The sequence below is a fragment of the Dysidea avara genome, chromosome 4, assembly GCF_963678975.1.
Source record: "Dysidea avara chromosome 4, odDysAvar1.4, whole genome shotgun sequence".
NCBI classification, from domain to species: domain Eukaryota; kingdom Metazoa; phylum Porifera; class Demospongiae; order Dictyoceratida; family Dysideidae; genus Dysidea; species Dysidea avara.
The window spans coordinates 43,436,535-43,451,054 of record NC_089275.1 but is presented as its reverse complement, the minus strand read 5'-3'; the positions used below and the strand labels follow the sequence as shown (position 1 = coordinate 43,451,054).

Here is a 14,520-nt window from a genome sequence, read left to right as displayed (position 1 = left end):
ATCATGAAGGGGCTCAAACTTGATACACAATTTCATGGAATATCATGAAGGAGGCCAAGTTCAATCTCAGAAGCTGGTCGTCCAACAGTGAATTGCTTACAGCTAAGGCTTCACAGGACAAGGTAGCAGCCGACTCTACTGATGTCAATGTATTGGATATGAAATGGAACATCCTAACTGACACCCTCCCATTGACTCCAAGACCCCCCTTATCTAACCACAACAATCTAGTCACAAAGCGCGAGGTCCTACGTGAATCATCTGCTATATTTGATCCCTTGGGATTAGTATCTCCGGTCACCATTAAGGCCAGAATTTTCATTCAGAATCTGTGGCAGCAACAACTACAATGGGATGAACTTTTACAGCAGAATGACCAAGACCAGTGGTTGACCATCACCAAGGAGATAGGAGAAGCCACTTCTACTTCCATCGATAGACAATATTTTACTGAGAACACCCAATCATCTCGTCAGCTTCACGTGTTCACAGATGCCAGCATGAAGGCTTACGGTGCAGTAGCCTTCCTTTGTAGTAAGTCCAGCACCAGTTTTGTGATGTCCAAGGCAAGAGTAGCACCACTGAAGCAATTGACACTACCCAAACTAGAACTCATGGGTGCACTTACTGGTGCCAGACTAAGCTACTTCATCTCCCAGGCATTAGACTTACCACCGTCAACTGTGCATTTGTGGTCTGACAACCAAATAGTCCTTTATTGGCTAAAGAGTGAGAAGAAACTGCATCAATTTGTATCACATCGGGCGACAGAAATTCGTCAGCTTACTTCTACTGCTACATGGAAGTATTGTCCTACAGTAGAAAACCTTGCGGACTTACTAACCAGGGGTATCACCGTAGTACAGATGCAGTCATCCCTACTTTGGCATCATGGACCATAGTGGCTAACTAATTGCAATAACTGGCCTGTTTGACAACCAGCAGCAACATTTGCAAGCAGCAGGAGTAACAACTTCAGAGTTTGTTCCATTCATGTCCTCACCTCCCTGTAATGGTCTACACAAGATCATAGATTTGGATAACTATAGTACCCTTGAAAGAGTTGTGAAAGTTACAGCCATTGTGTTACGGTTTGTTGCCAACCTGAAGTCGAAGGATACCAAGCAGACTGGGCCACTCACAGCAGTTGAGCTACATGCAGCCAAGATGAAGTGGGTCAAAGACTGTCAACAACAGGTATACTATAATGAGTTTACCAACATGTGTTCTCATTCATCAGCACCCAAACGGTTACCTCTTGTGAGACAACTCCGTCTTTTTATTGATGAAGATGACTTCATTCGCTGTGGTGGGAGGATCCACAATGCACCTTTGTGCCAGACAACCAGGTTTCCATACTTGCTTCCTCTAAAGCACCCACTCACAGCAATGATTATCCGCAGTGCCCATGTCAGGTTGTTTCATGCTGGAACCAACAGCATAGTAACAGCTATTCGGCAGACTTTCTGGATTCCTAAAGTAAGACAGCGTGTCAGGTCACTTTTATGAAGTTGTACTATCTGCAAAAGACATGGTGGAAGACCTTATCCACTCCCTGATTCCCCACCACTTCCATACTTTCCTTCTAGCCCTTAGAAGATTTGCAAGTAGAAAATCACTGCCACAGATTATTGTATCGGATAATGGTTCTACATACCTCTCAGCAACAGAGGAATTAAGAGAATTAGTGTCATCAAGGAGACTAGCAGAGTCATTAGGTAAACGTGGAATAGTGTGGAAATTCATTCCGAAACGTGCACCTTGGTACGGAGGTTGGTGGGAATGTTTGATCGGATTAATGAAGACTGCATTGAAGAAAACGCTGGGCAGAGCTAATGTTTCATTGATGGTGCTGGAAAAGCTAGTTGTGGAAGTAGAAGCGGTCCTTAATGATAGGCCCCTGACATACACACCATCAGAGTGCAATGATATGGATCCTTTGACCCCAGCTAACTTGCTCTATGGCAGGAGAATAACCTCTCTCCCCTATGAATTTGTTGAAGATGATGAAGTTGACGATCCAACCTTTGGTGACGAGTCAAGTGTAAGAAGACTAACTAAACGACAGGCACTGACACTACAACACTTCAAGTCCAGGTGGAGGCATGAATATCTCACTTCTTTACAGGAGTACCACAAGAAGACTACTGGCTATGGTACAACCAAACAGAGAGTTACTGTTGGAGATGTGATTTTGGTTCAAGATGATGGACCCCGAATCAACTGGAGGCTTGCTGTGGTAGAGGAGTTAATAGTAGGACATGATGGCTTGGTGAGAGCTGCTCACATCAGAACTGTAAATGGTAGAACAAACAGACCCATCTCAAAGTTGTGTCCTCTAGAAGTGTGTTCCACTGAGACACATACAGATAACACTTCAGAAGTGAGTACAGATCAGCTAGTCCCAACTGATGTGGAGAGTCCAGCTGCAGATGCTACAGACGTCAAGCTTACCCGACCTCAACGAGCATCCAAGAAGAAGGCTGAACAACATATCTTGACATGGATTAGAGACCTTGGCGGCCCGGAGGATGTCGGGAATTGACTGTAGTTAGTTATAGTGACTGTTAGTAGTTATTATTGTTATGATGTAATGTATCATGTGCGTGCAGTTAGAGTTAATATGGCGTCAGAGTAGTATCCACGAGCGTCGGCTAGATCTCACCGCGTGTCCGCTGTCGAGCCTTATACTCATCACCGCCCCCCTCTACAGAGCTATGTATTTGTGGAGTGCAATCAAACCTGCTGCTGTCACGGGCAATAAGACCAGTTACCCAAGTTACTCACACAATTATGCCATTATCTCTTTTTTTTAAATTGCGATACTAACAGGTTGGTTTTTCTCAAACAGTCACAAGACAATAAGTAATGATAAGAAAAGTTTCAAATTGCTAGGAAATCAGCCTTTTTAATCCTTAAAGCCATATACACAGCATAATTACACAAATACTGACTATATTTATTCCGTCTATGTTTAGGTGTTGAAACTAATAGTCCAAAAATTCTACTTTGGCTCAAACAAAAACAGACCACAGCCCCCAATAGTGAGTAACATTAGAGTCATTTATAGATTTGAGGTTCGTTTTGTCTCGTTATAGAGAGTTTTTTATAATAGTTGTTCCAATACTGAATAAAGACGGGGTTAGAATATGTAGTATTGGAACACTATTTTTGCGGTGATAAAACTTTATAAACTGCATGCATGCACCATGCATATCTGCACAAGCCACTATAGTGGCTATTGATATTCACCGATTGATAACTCGGGTCACAAGTTAAGTAGTCTGATTTTGCTGGCTGTTTTCTTAGTGGTGAAGTCATTCAAACAGTCTGAGGCCTTGATGGAACTCTGGCCAACCTGGGGATGGCTGTACAGATCTGTGGTTTTGGATAGAGACTTGTGCTATAAGTTTCCTTTCGTTTTAGCGAATTTTGAGGCATGAATGATTTATAACTTGGTATACTTCATTTCCACACCTTCCTCTTTTGATAACAAAGCTTTACCCTTTCCACTATCTCTAGCCACCACCCCTATTGAAACTTGTCTAATGCAGTTAACCTTATAAAATACTGTGAGAAATTTGGCTGTTGGTGACATGTACAGTGGATGCTATGGAAGGTAAGCAATTGATGTAAAATCTGGGAAATCTTGGCACATGTAAGCTCAATCTTTGGTGAACTATAACACTCTGAATAGTTGAAATTGGCATATCTTAATAAGCAACAAGATTGGTTTTTCCCAGAGACAGTCATGTATGATATCTGCATCCATGCATTACACTCATTTCTGCTGTCTGATTTTCTGATGTAGCTGCTTTTGACCCCAGTTTGTTTGGGCCTGTGATAATCATCTGACAACTTGGCAAGGCTGTCAATAACTCCAATGGAGTGAAACTATGTGTGAATGTGCAACATTTATATGCAATACCAGCGTTGAAACCGGGTCACTACTACTGACCCGGATGACCCACTGACCCGGATAGCAATCCGGGTCAGACCCGGATTTGACCTGGATTAATTAAAGGCGAGGCGTGCGATAAGATCTATGTTTCGGCTAGTCTCGAGCGAGACTACGTTATGAGCGTTTGATTCGTGTTGAGTAAACAGGGGCGGATCCAGACTTTTAAAAAGGGTTCACTTTATAATTGCAACTTCAGCCTAGCTGTAAAAAAAGGTCATCACCTACTGACAATAGCTACCCCTCACCATAGATGGCTACCCTCAGTTATGTGCTACATACTGCATTTACTAATAAATGGGCGTGGCTGAGTGTATGTTTGTAACGAGATAAGTGGGCGTGGCTCACGAAAGAGCTAATCGATAGCGTTTATAAGTTTCCACGTCGTCAAACGAACAATTTCGATTCTCACGTGATCCAATCCGGGTCAGATCCGGATAATTTTGTAAACTGGGTCAGACCCGGATGACCCAGAGAAAATGTGACCCGGTTGACCCGGATGACCCGACCCGGTTTCAACGCTGATATGTACTTAGCTCCAAGTCCTGTGTGGCTGTTGGGAGGCTTTATGTAGACTGCTAGCTTTCCATCATCTTCCTTCTCTTCCATTTATACTGCTATAAAAATTAACCACTCATCTTCCATCCAGTAGCTATGCCCTATACTTGTGTGATGTAGCTATTTATGTAGATTTTAGGAAATACATACAAGGTGTCTTTTACATATAGTAGTATAGCTAAACTGTGCTCAGAAATTAAGATACATATGCAGTATTCGCTTTGATGTCTGGAGTCTTAAGAAATTTGGAGAGAAATTAAAAGACTTGGTTAGGCACTAAGACACTTATAGTAGTCAACATATCACACCTACCATTTTTTAAAACAGTAAGATACTGGCAACTAACACCTTTGAAGTATAAACCACAGTGTTTAAATGATGCTTAGAGACCTTGACTGCACCTCAGTTTCTATTGTAACACCTACTCTTTAGTTGTGTAGTGCCTCTCTATTACATAGTGCAACTTTTTATTGTGTGGTGTAGTACAAGGCAGTGCCAAGTTATAGCACCACTCAAGACTATAATTCTGCAGGCTGAAAAAATGCATATACACATGATGTCATATAATTGCTTATTAGGTCAGATTTGCACTACAGTACATATTGATGCAATAATGACCATTTGGTTACATAGTTTTTGATATGGCTATGTATGTACCTTCTATTGTATCTTTTGCTTGTACATAAAAACTCAAGTATAAGGAAAAATTAGTAAGTTCAAGTTCGATTAGGGATCATAGAAAAAAGTAGGGAAACAAGGGAGGTCACCTACACCTACAGATATACTAGTGACCATTTAATCCCTACTTCAGTCTATATCCACAGGGATTAACATTAATTGACTGGTGAACCCATGCATACCACATCAAAAGAAAGGATGGCACCAGAGTAAATATTTTTGTCTACTATTACAGAGGGTTCTTCCGTCTTCTTTGCCCACATAAATAATCACAAACGGCTGTCTTGCTACAGCCACTAATTCATTGTGGTTAAAACTACCTTAAACAGTACAGAGGACATGAATTCCAAGCCAAATCAGTGGTGACTTCCTTGAAAACAGACGCGTATACGGTAAACAAACATTTTCCACTGGGAAGGGTGATTAGTCCAGCAGAGTCAGTCACTAGAGACTTTTGAATTACTGCAGTCAGTCTCTTCTTATGTCGAATGTCACTAATATTTCATCAAGATTGTTATGAAGGTCAGTACAGTAATCCTGGTGCCACTGAGAGGAGCCATAGCTACTTTGCTTCCTGCCATACAACTGGCAATGTAACCAATGACGTACAAGCTCTTTGTCCTTAAATAATAACCAACAACTTCTATCTACTGTGTATGGGATTCTTATTGTATCAGTGGTGACTTCCTCAAAAACAGACATGCGCATGTGTAAAGAGACATTATTCCACTGGGAAGGGTGATTATTCCAGCAGAGTCAATCACTAGAACCTTTTGAATTACTGCAGTTAGTCTCTTCTTATGTCGAACATCGTGTGTAAGGCTCAATGTGCGCTATAACAACAGAAACAACACGGGTAAAGTTCAGTATGCTACTAATACCATTTTCATGCCAAGAAGAACAGGCTAGCACATACAAAATAAGTCACAAACAAACCTGTCATTATTCACCAACAGAACAACATGACAGAAGTTGATTTAAACTGCTAGAACAGCAAAACAAGGTAGCATGAGGCAGCTTAGTGTAGTGAAATTCCGTGTTTGAACCTGGATTCTATATGATGATAATAGATGTTGAGTTGGTCGATAATAGATGTCAATCGATAATTGATTACTTACGCTATACTCATACAAGAAACAACCTCTACAGTTTTTCACAATTTAGATACATACATAATCTTTTCATTAGTGTTGCTGTATCAAGAGTGCTCATGATAATTATGGCGGTGGAGTAGGCACCAGATAGGGTTCAAAATGGATGAGTGTTATGATGACAAATTCCTTGCAAAATTACAGACCCCTAGGATTCTAGATTCATTGAAATGGCACAAGATCTACTTTTTTCACATTTGCATAGCTTTGCCTACCACTCTAATCTAATCACATTATCTGCAGTCACTCCAGTGATGTGTGGGCTTTGACACACCTACATCTCCAAGGAGCAGACCAGACCAGACAAATTTAGTCAGATAGTGTAACCATCTTAGTCTGATATTATTTTAAACTGCTTATGTGCCCATAACATAAATTTTCCAATATCAGGTCACATATTATGTCTTTTGGGTTTATGCACTTAGTGTATGCATTATTCTGTAGATTAATTGCTATTTCACTTTAATATTATGTGTTTATATATTAGAATAAAACACCTGCAGATTCATTTGACAGCAAGGTATGATATGTAGTTGGATAACGTATGTACGTACATACATACAGTCTTGTAATGTATAATATAAAAAGAGAGGAGGGTGTCCTACTGCAGTATAGCCTGTACAAACACGTATCTCAAAGTTATGATGTAATACCTATAGTCACTTTCAATGTGTTAGTTGGTCAGGAATATGCCCAGCATTGAATTTCAATGACTTGTAGTTATGGCTTCAATAAGCAGCCTACTGATGACATTGTCAATGCTCCTTAAACTTTATGTGTTGACATGATGTCCCATAGAAATCAAAGTTTTACTGTATTACTTTGTAATACGCTTTTATACAGGCTATACTGAAGTAGGACACTCATATCTCCTTTCTTTTTTATTATGATAGTACTTATAATAGCACTGAACAGAAATCACAAAGCTTTAATGTCACCAAATCTAATGACAGCATATATCTTTTGCAAGTTTTGGGCAGGCTATGTACTGGTATAATGAATTACTGAAGACCTTATGAATACTAAAAGAAATTAATTTAAAATGAAGTAGAGTTCCAGTAATAAAAAGTAGTGAATGATGGTAGCTATGAGGGAAAATCCCTGCTTGGAATTGTAGCAATGTAAGAAAATCCCTAAATTGGTATGTTTTCACCATCTTTTCAATACCAAGGTAGCGATTTTTTCCTCAATGTCAAGTGTTTACTACTGTACTTTTATTCCTGGAATCCTACTTCATTTATTTTTATTGCACTAGTTTTGTTAACTTTTTTGTTGGAGCATAGTTATGAAATACACGCGTGGCTGTGACTGCTGATTAGACTATCTAATGAAAAACAGCCAAGCTGTAAAAAAAGGTGCGGCCCCCAAAAAGGCCATGGTAAAAAAAGATGTGAAATCCAAGGTGGTGTCCAAGAAATGGCTGTGATGATAGGTTAATGGTAAAAATTTTAATAACGACATTTCAGGTGAATTTGGTGCCACTTGGTCTTGGCACAAAATTCACCTGTTACCATTAACCTACCATCACAGCCATTTCTTGGCCGCCACCTTGGATTTCACATCTTTTTTTACCATGGCCTTTTTGGGGGGCGCACCTTTTTTTACAGCTTGGCTGTTTTTGATTAGATATTACTTCTTTTTGTACTTGTATACTGCAAAGCCGGCCTATGGCTGGCTTTGGGGCTTTTTTAACCATGTGTTTTTTTATTTACCACAGGAAGAAGAAAAGAACTTATGGAAGATTTTAATACTTCAATTATTTTTGATTTTATTAGTAATTATACAAATTATATATATATATTTATTACATGCCCATTATTCCCCACAGGATATTTTTTAGCAGCTGATCTCTCTACTGGATGACTTAAAATATAGCTGAACTATATACAGGATGGTTTCTTTGTAGCTGAACTCTCTATAAGGTGACCTCTTCTAGCTGATTTCTCTACAGGGTGATTTGTTTCTAGCTGAACTCTCTACAGGTTATTTGTTTGCAGCTAAACTCTCTACATCCATGGTGGTTTCTTTGTAGCTGAACTCTCTACTTGATGGTTTCTTTGTAGCTGAACTCTCTACAAGGTGACTTCTTCTAGCTGAACTCCCTACAGGGTGATTTCTTTGTAGCTGAACCCTCTACATGATGGTTTCTTTGTAGCTGAACTCTCTACAAGGTGACTTCTTCTAGCTGAACTCTCTACAGGGTGATTTCTTTGTAGCTGAACCCTCTACATGATGGTTTCGTTGTAGCTGAACTCTCTACAAGGTCACTTCTTTTAGCTGATCCCTCTACAGGGTGATTTGTTTGCAACTGAACTCTTTAAGTGGTGATTTCTTTGTAGCTGAACTCTCTCCAAGGTGACCTCTTCTAGCTGATCTCTCTACTGGGTGATTTGTTTCTAGCTGAACTCTCTACAGGTGATTTGTTTGCAGCTAAACTCTCTACATGGTGCTTTCTGTGTAGCTGAACTCTCTACATGATGGTTTCTTTGTAGCTGAACTCTCTACAAGATAACTTCTTCTAGCTGATCCCTCTACAGGGCGATTTGTTTGTTGTTGAATTCTCTACACGGTAATTTGTTTGAGGCTGAACTCTCTACATGGCAGTTTCTTTGTAGCTGAACTCTCTACCAGGTGACGTTTTCTAGCTGAACTCTATACAGAGTGATTTGTTTGCAGCTGAAATCTCTACAGGGTGATTTGCTTGTAGCTGAACTCCTTACATTGTGTCTAGTTTCTAGCTGATCTCTCTACAGGGTGATTTGTTTGTAGCTGATCTCTCTGCAGGTTGATTTGTTTGTAGCTGAAGTCTCTACAGGGTGATTTGTTTGTAGCTGATCTCTCTACAGGGTGATTTTTTGTAGCTGATCTCTCTGCAAGTTGATTTGTTTGTAGTCGATCTCTCTACAGGGTAATCTGTTTGTAGTTGAACTGTCTATAAGGTGATTTGTTTGTAGGTGATCTCTCTGCAGGTTGATTTGTTTTAGCTGAACTCTCTACAGGGTGATTTGTTTGTAGCTGATCTCTCTACAGGTTGATTTGTTTGTAGCTGAACTCTCTACAGGGTGATTTGTTTCTAGCTGATCTCTCTACAAGTTGATTTGTGTGTAGCTGATCTCTCTGCAAGTTGATTTGTTTGTAGTCGATCTCTCTACAGGGTAATTTGTTTGTAGCTGAACTGTCTATAAGGTGATATGTTTGTAGCTGATCTCTCTGCAGGTTGATTTGTTTTAGCTGAACTCTCTACAGGGTGATTTGTTTCTAGCTTATCTCTCTACAGGTTGATTTGTGTGTAACTGATCTCTCTACAAGCTGATTTGTTTCTAGCTGATCTCTCTGCAGGTTGATTTGTTTCTAGCTGATCTCTCTACAAGTTGATTTGTTTGTTGCTGATCACTCTAAAGATTGATTTGTTTGTAGCTGAACTCTCTGCATAGTGACTTGTGTGTAGCTTAATTCTCTAGAGAGTGATTTAATTGTAGGTGAACTCTCTACAGGGTGCATGACTTGTAATGCTCTGAATCTCTACAGTGATATAATTGTAGCTTAACTCTCCACAGGGTGACTTGCTTCTTGCTGAACTGTCTATAATATTAACTGTTTGCAGCTGACGTCCCTACAGAATAACTTGTAATGTAATAGAATTCTATAATGGAGTAAATAAATTAGCTGAATGCTCTATTAGGGTGACTGTTCTATTAGAGTATCTTGATCTCGCATTTGCTACACAGAGTTGGCTTTCGAATCATAACTCAGTGGTTTGTATTCCAATTCTTCTATACTACTGCAAGGACTTTCTATGAAGATTATTCCAGCTATACACCGATTTTCAGCTCATTGCTCTTAGCGGTTTGCCTAGTAGGCGTAAAAACTAATACTTTTTTATTACTAAAAATCGATCGCGTAATTGTGACACAGGTTGGGTTTTGTGTCATATCTCCGTGGTCTTAATCTCGATTCCTTTCAAACCACCAAAAGGTACTCCTACGATGGTTATTCCATCTACATAGCACTTTTCAACTCATTCCATGAAGCGGTTTACCCTGTAGGCGGGACAACAATTCGATCTTGTTTTACGCGAATAATCGGTCATAACTCCTGAACCATTCATCGGATTTGCACCAAATGTGATGCTAGGATGCGCCTTTGGACTCCCTTTCCGTGTGCTAAATTTCAAGGCGATCAGAGCACGCGTTTGCGTTTCATAGCAATTTTTGCAAGTGTGCGAAAAGACGAAGAAGAAAAAAAAACGAAGAAAAAAAACCTAATTTTGGCCGCTCATATCTCGGAAATGGCTTGAGTGATTTCCTTCCAATTTGGAATGTAGACTCCCCTAGCTGGCGGGCAACTCTGCAGCACATTTGGTGTCAATCGGATAAGCTATCACCGAGATACAATAGTGTGAAGATGACGTTTTCTATCTTCCTGTCAATATACTCACGGTGTGGCGCGCCGGCTTCTTGGGCCGCACGACAGACTATCGTATGTCTTGATCTCGACCTTGCTGCTCAGCTACACAGGAGATTAAACTAGGGAGCATATTACATTGCCTTGTTTTCTATGGAGCTAGATTGTTGTGTGTTGTGGCATCACTGATTATTAGAGATATGATAGTGTTTAAAAGGGTGTGGCCCATTGCAATCATAAATTATTTTTATAAGCTGCTACTCGATACTTTTTCAAAAATTTCCTGTGGGGGGCATGCCCCCAGTCCCCCCTAGTTAGAGCATGCTTTGACTGCTGAGTGTGCTTTGCAAATTTGTTGAATAACTTCCATGCACTAATGCCCCACTGTGTGAATCTTAGATCTGCTCCTGTTGCCTAAACCTGAAATCCCCTCTGAAAATTTCTAGATCCGCCACTGGAATTATATTATTAGAAAGTATTAAACAAACAAGTGTGTATACTGAAAAATAAGAAATTTTACATTTGAGTAGGGATCATAGTAAAAATTATTAAGTTAAAAATGAAGTAGGGTTCCAGCAATAGAAGTAGGGTTCCAGCAATAGAAGTAGGGTTCCAGCAATAGAAGTAGTGAAACATGGTACAAAGCTATGGGAAAATCCCTACTTGGCATTGTAGTAATGCGGAAAAATCCATAAATTGGCATGTTGTCACTATCTTTGCAAAGGAAATTTCACACATAGCTACAATGCCAAGTAGGGATTTTCCCTCATAGCTATGCATTACATCATCTCTTGTTCACTAATTTTTATTGCTGGGACTATTAGAGCATAGCTAATAAATGGCTGTGACTGCCGTATTAGAGTATCTCAATCTTGCTACTTAGCTACACAGTAGATCAAGCTATGGGGCATGGTTAAATGTGTTGTTTATGGAGCTAGATCACTTTGTTTGGCCTGTAGACTTGCAACTATGATCAGGAGGGTGGGAGGCAGGAGGGAGGACGGGTGAGTGGGCAGGCAGGCAGGCAGGCTAGCTTCACTACATTTGGAGGTTGGTTTCAGTGCATTTGGATGCTATTTTTTTCCTTCATTACCATGGACACTAGCATGTTAAATCAGTTACATAAGTATTGTTACTCCTTGCCAATTATGTGTAATGGCTGTATATAGTTTAAACAATGGTTGTATTGGAGCTATAACAAAAGTGTAGGAGTTTGTACTACAGTGTACACCCTATAACCATCAGTTGTGTTGATTAATTAATTAGCAACAAAGCTGTAAAGCTTTGGTAACACTTGCAAAAGAAGCTTCAGAGGGTGATTTCATAAAGGCAGCACAAAGCTACATATGTGTGAAAACTGCATTATTGTTTTTCCTGTCAATACCACTCTGGTGTGATGCGCTGGCTTCTTGGGCAGGATAACTCACTTGTCTTGATATTAGGAATAGCTTAAATAAGAAAATTTTTGTGCACATGCAATTTAATCGTCATCTTAACCATATAAATTCCATAAATAAGTGGGATTAAGTTTACATGGCAGCTATTGACCCATATCTAGTTTACTAATTTGAATCTACTTACATGAAATACACATATAGATTTTGGATAAAAACAAAGAAATGTTGCTGAGGAACCTCCACAAGGCTCAAAAGCTACATGGAACAATTCCAATCAGATATCTGAACATTTTTGTTACTGGATCAGGTGCCACGGGTAAAACTAGTTTTGTGAACTTACTTCTGCAGAAGAAGTTTAATGCGATCCATGATAGCACCAATGTTGTTCACACCAGTCATGCAGTGTCTGTGAGAATGAGTGCGGGATCATCTGACAATGTTTCTTGGATGCAATATTCCTCTAATTTTAAGATGAGTCTTCTTCGATCAACACTGATTTCAAGAGAATCTACTGAAGTACCTTGGATACCTGTCGAAGAAAAGGATGAGGCTTCCAATACTATACAGTCTGAACCATCTAAGACATCAGATGAACAACAGTACAATTCTCCTGCACAACAAGATGATTCTTTAGTAGAGCAGGTTGCTGGACAACTTTTGAAGTCAGATAAAGATTCAATGATGCTTCCTTTTCACTCGTCTACTATTCCTACCATTGTACATCAAACAGGAGAAGCTCTAAACATCATCAGTGTGCTAGACACTGGGGGCCAACCACAGTATGTCCATTTGTTGCCAACACTGAATATTAACCCGACTGTCAACTTTGTTGTACATGATTTATCCAAAAACCTTGATGATCAAGTGTTGGTGGAGTGCAGTCAACATGGCAGGCACATGTTTGCACCGTATCATTTGAGATACTCCAACCTGGATATGATCAAGCTGTTGATGTCTTCAGCCAATGATGCATTGGAAAGATCACCTTCTGCAATTCCACATATAGTTACAAATGCTGGTAAAAATAAAAGATCTCATATTTGTTTGGTGGGTACACATGCAGACAAAGTGTCACCAGAAGTAGGTTTAAAAACTGCTGACGAGCTAGCTACGGCTGTAGGCAATGCACAATGCAAGGCTTCAGTTTGGGAGACAGCAGAAGGCAAAGTGCTTTTTTCAGTAGACAACACTACTGCTGGCAGCCTAAACAGTGAAGACCCAGTTGCAGATGTGATTCGAAGTAGAGTTGAATCTTTATCTGCTGAAAAGGAAGTTTATGAGTTGCCCATTACATGGGTTTTATTTGAGCTTGAAATTCGGGATGCTTGTGCTAAACAGCAAAAGTCATATATCCCATTCGATAATTGTGTCTCCATTGCCAAAGAATCAGGTTTGATTTCTGATGTGGAAGAAGTTAGGAGTGCCTTGCTCCACCATCATTCTTTAGGTGTTCTTTTATACTTCTCAGAGGTTCCAGGGCTGTGTAATTATGTCATTACTGACCACCAGTGGTGGTTTGATAAACTGAGTAGTTTAGTATGTGTCACTTTCCAGCAAGATTCTCCTACTAATCAAGCTGTCCAGAAATTAAAATATGAAGGGCTGTTTTCAGTGGATTTCTTCCGGCACATTGATTGGAAAGATGATATAAACCAAGACTTCTTCTTGTCTTTGCTTGTTCACAAGAAGATAATTGCACCTGTTGTAAAAGAAAAGGATGAAGGAGTATATTTTATGCCTTTTGTTTTACCTACTTTTACTTTACAACAGAATAAGGATGAGATTCTCCCTGGATATGGACAACTTCTAGGAGAGCCACTGCTGTTTCAATTTCAATCAGGTGTCTTACCAAGGGGATTATTTTGTTCCTTAGTAGTAGAACTGCTACAAAGCTTACCAAATGGCTGGTATCCATATTTCTCTCATGGAGGTGTACATCACACCTTCAGTAATTTGATCACATTCAGTTTACCTGATGGTTATTCCTTGTCATTGTTTGATAAAGTGTCATATCTTGAAGTGCAAATGAGGCACATTGATAATACTTCTTCAACTCCTATACATGTTAAGGCTTACAATCATTTAGCTTATGCTCTTACAGAAGTTTGCATTCACTTAAATTTTGATTATGAAAGATTGCATTATGGCTTTTTGTGTCAGTGTGGTAAAACCAATGAAGATCATATTGCTGTTCTACCAGAAACAATTTCTTCTACTATGGTCTATGCTGAATGTAGCATTGATGATGTGTTCCACATGAAGGTGAACTCTTCACAATTAAAGTGGTTCCTGTATGAAGAGGTGGCTAAGTCAGACAGTGGTAAGTGGCAATATACGGATTTTATTTTGTGGTTGCATTGTTGTAATAAAAAAA

General features: G+C 39.6%; 1 protein-coding gene across 1 annotated transcript in view; it reads left to right on the top strand.

The window, feature by feature from the left end:
* LOC136252262 (uncharacterized) overlaps positions 1-14,520 on the top strand; it is a 49,335-nt gene that overhangs the window by 15,152 nt on the left and 19,663 nt on the right. The window contains exons 6-7 of the mRNA XM_066044674.1: positions 6,833-6,865; positions 12,348-14,466. Of these exons, the coding sequence (XP_065900746.1) occupies positions 6,833-6,865; positions 12,348-14,466 (2,152 nt within the window). The remainder of the gene's footprint in view (positions 1-6,832; positions 6,866-12,347; positions 14,467-14,520) is intronic.